The sequence below is a fragment of the Entelurus aequoreus genome, linkage group LG08, assembly GCF_033978785.1.
Source record: "Entelurus aequoreus isolate RoL-2023_Sb linkage group LG08, RoL_Eaeq_v1.1, whole genome shotgun sequence".
Classification (NCBI taxonomy): Eukaryota; Metazoa; Chordata; class Actinopteri; order Syngnathiformes; family Syngnathidae; genus Entelurus; species Entelurus aequoreus.
Window position 1 is genome coordinate 66,497,229 of NC_084738.1, and position 1,256 is coordinate 66,498,484.

Consider the following 1,256-nt stretch of genomic DNA (forward strand, 5'->3'; position numbering starts at 1 on the left):
CAACTGTAAGTTAAATGTATTTTAAATCTATATTTTTGCTGCGTTTTTGCGGTGTTTTAAATGATAAATGATAAATGGGTTATACTTGTATAGCGCTTTTCTACCTTCAAGGTACTCAAAGCGCCTTATTACACACACACGGAAATGGGCGGTACTTCGTTGCTGATTGGACAACAGCTTCCCCGACAAATCAGCCAATCACAGATCAGCATGGGAGTCACTATATAGTCTGCTGGCAGGGCTTCAACGTTCACTTGTCAAGGAACACTGAGCTACTCGATACAGTTGAAAATCATGTCTGGACGCGGCAAAACCGGCGGCAAGGCTAGAGCCAAGGCCAAGACCAGGTCTTCCCGTGCTGGACTGCAGTTCCCAGTGGGTCGCGTCCACCGTCTGCTCCGCAAGGGCAACTACGGCGAGCGTATCGGCGCCGGTGCTCCTGTCTACCTGGCAGCAGTGCTGGAGTATCTGACCGCTGAGATCTTGGAGTTGGCGGGAAACGCAGCCCGCGACAATAAGAAGACCAGAATCATCCCCCGTCATCTTCAGCTGGCTGTCCGCAACGACGAGGAGCTCAACAAACTCCTCGGAGGTGTGACCATTGCCCAGGGCGGTGTGTTGCCTAACATCCAGGCTGTTCTGCTGCCCAAGAAGACCGAGAAGGCCGCCAAGAAGTAAACTACTTCACACCCTAATCACCACAACGGCTCTTCTAAGAGCCACTCACGATCTCAGTAAAGAGCAAAAAACTTTCACTATTGCATGCTTAAAAAAGCAGGCCTTAATTTTTAGTAGTGACACATCACTAGTTGTGTGCTGTTATCAGCAGCCCAGTGATTAGACTTGGACTTGGACTTCCTTTTTATTGTCATTCAAATTTGAACTTTACAGTACAGATAAGAGCTACATTGTGTTACATCAACTCATGGTAGTGCAGGATGAAAAAGCAATAAGGTGCATGTATAAATAAATGGGTTACTGTACACATATATATTGCACTTTTACATGTGCGTCCCAGAGATGAGCAGTATGGCTCAAATGGATCTGTTTCTAGATTTCATTGTTTGAAAGTGCAGTTCTAAAGACTGGTTAGTTGCAGTTTTACTGTGCCATTTTAACGATAGGTGAATTTTTCCTCATTAGCCAATCATAGCAGTGTTCTCAACCACTGTATTAAATATGGCTTCAAATTATTTTTTTGCAAACCAGTAATTATAGTCTGCAAATGATGTGTTGTTGAGTGTCGGTCTGTCTAG

General features: G+C 44.9%; 1 protein-coding gene across 1 annotated transcript; it reads left to right on the forward strand.

Annotated features, from left to right (window-relative positions):
* The first annotated feature begins 273 nt into the window (after window positions 1-273).
* On the forward strand, window positions 274-734 carry LOC133656184 (histone H2A). The gene has a single exon (XM_062057091.1). It carries the CDS (start codon window positions 295-297, stop codon window positions 676-678), a length of 384 nt encoding a protein of 127 aa, XP_061913075.1. The 5' UTR covers window positions 274-294; the 3' UTR covers window positions 679-734.
* Window positions 735-1,256: the final 522 nt, after the last annotated feature.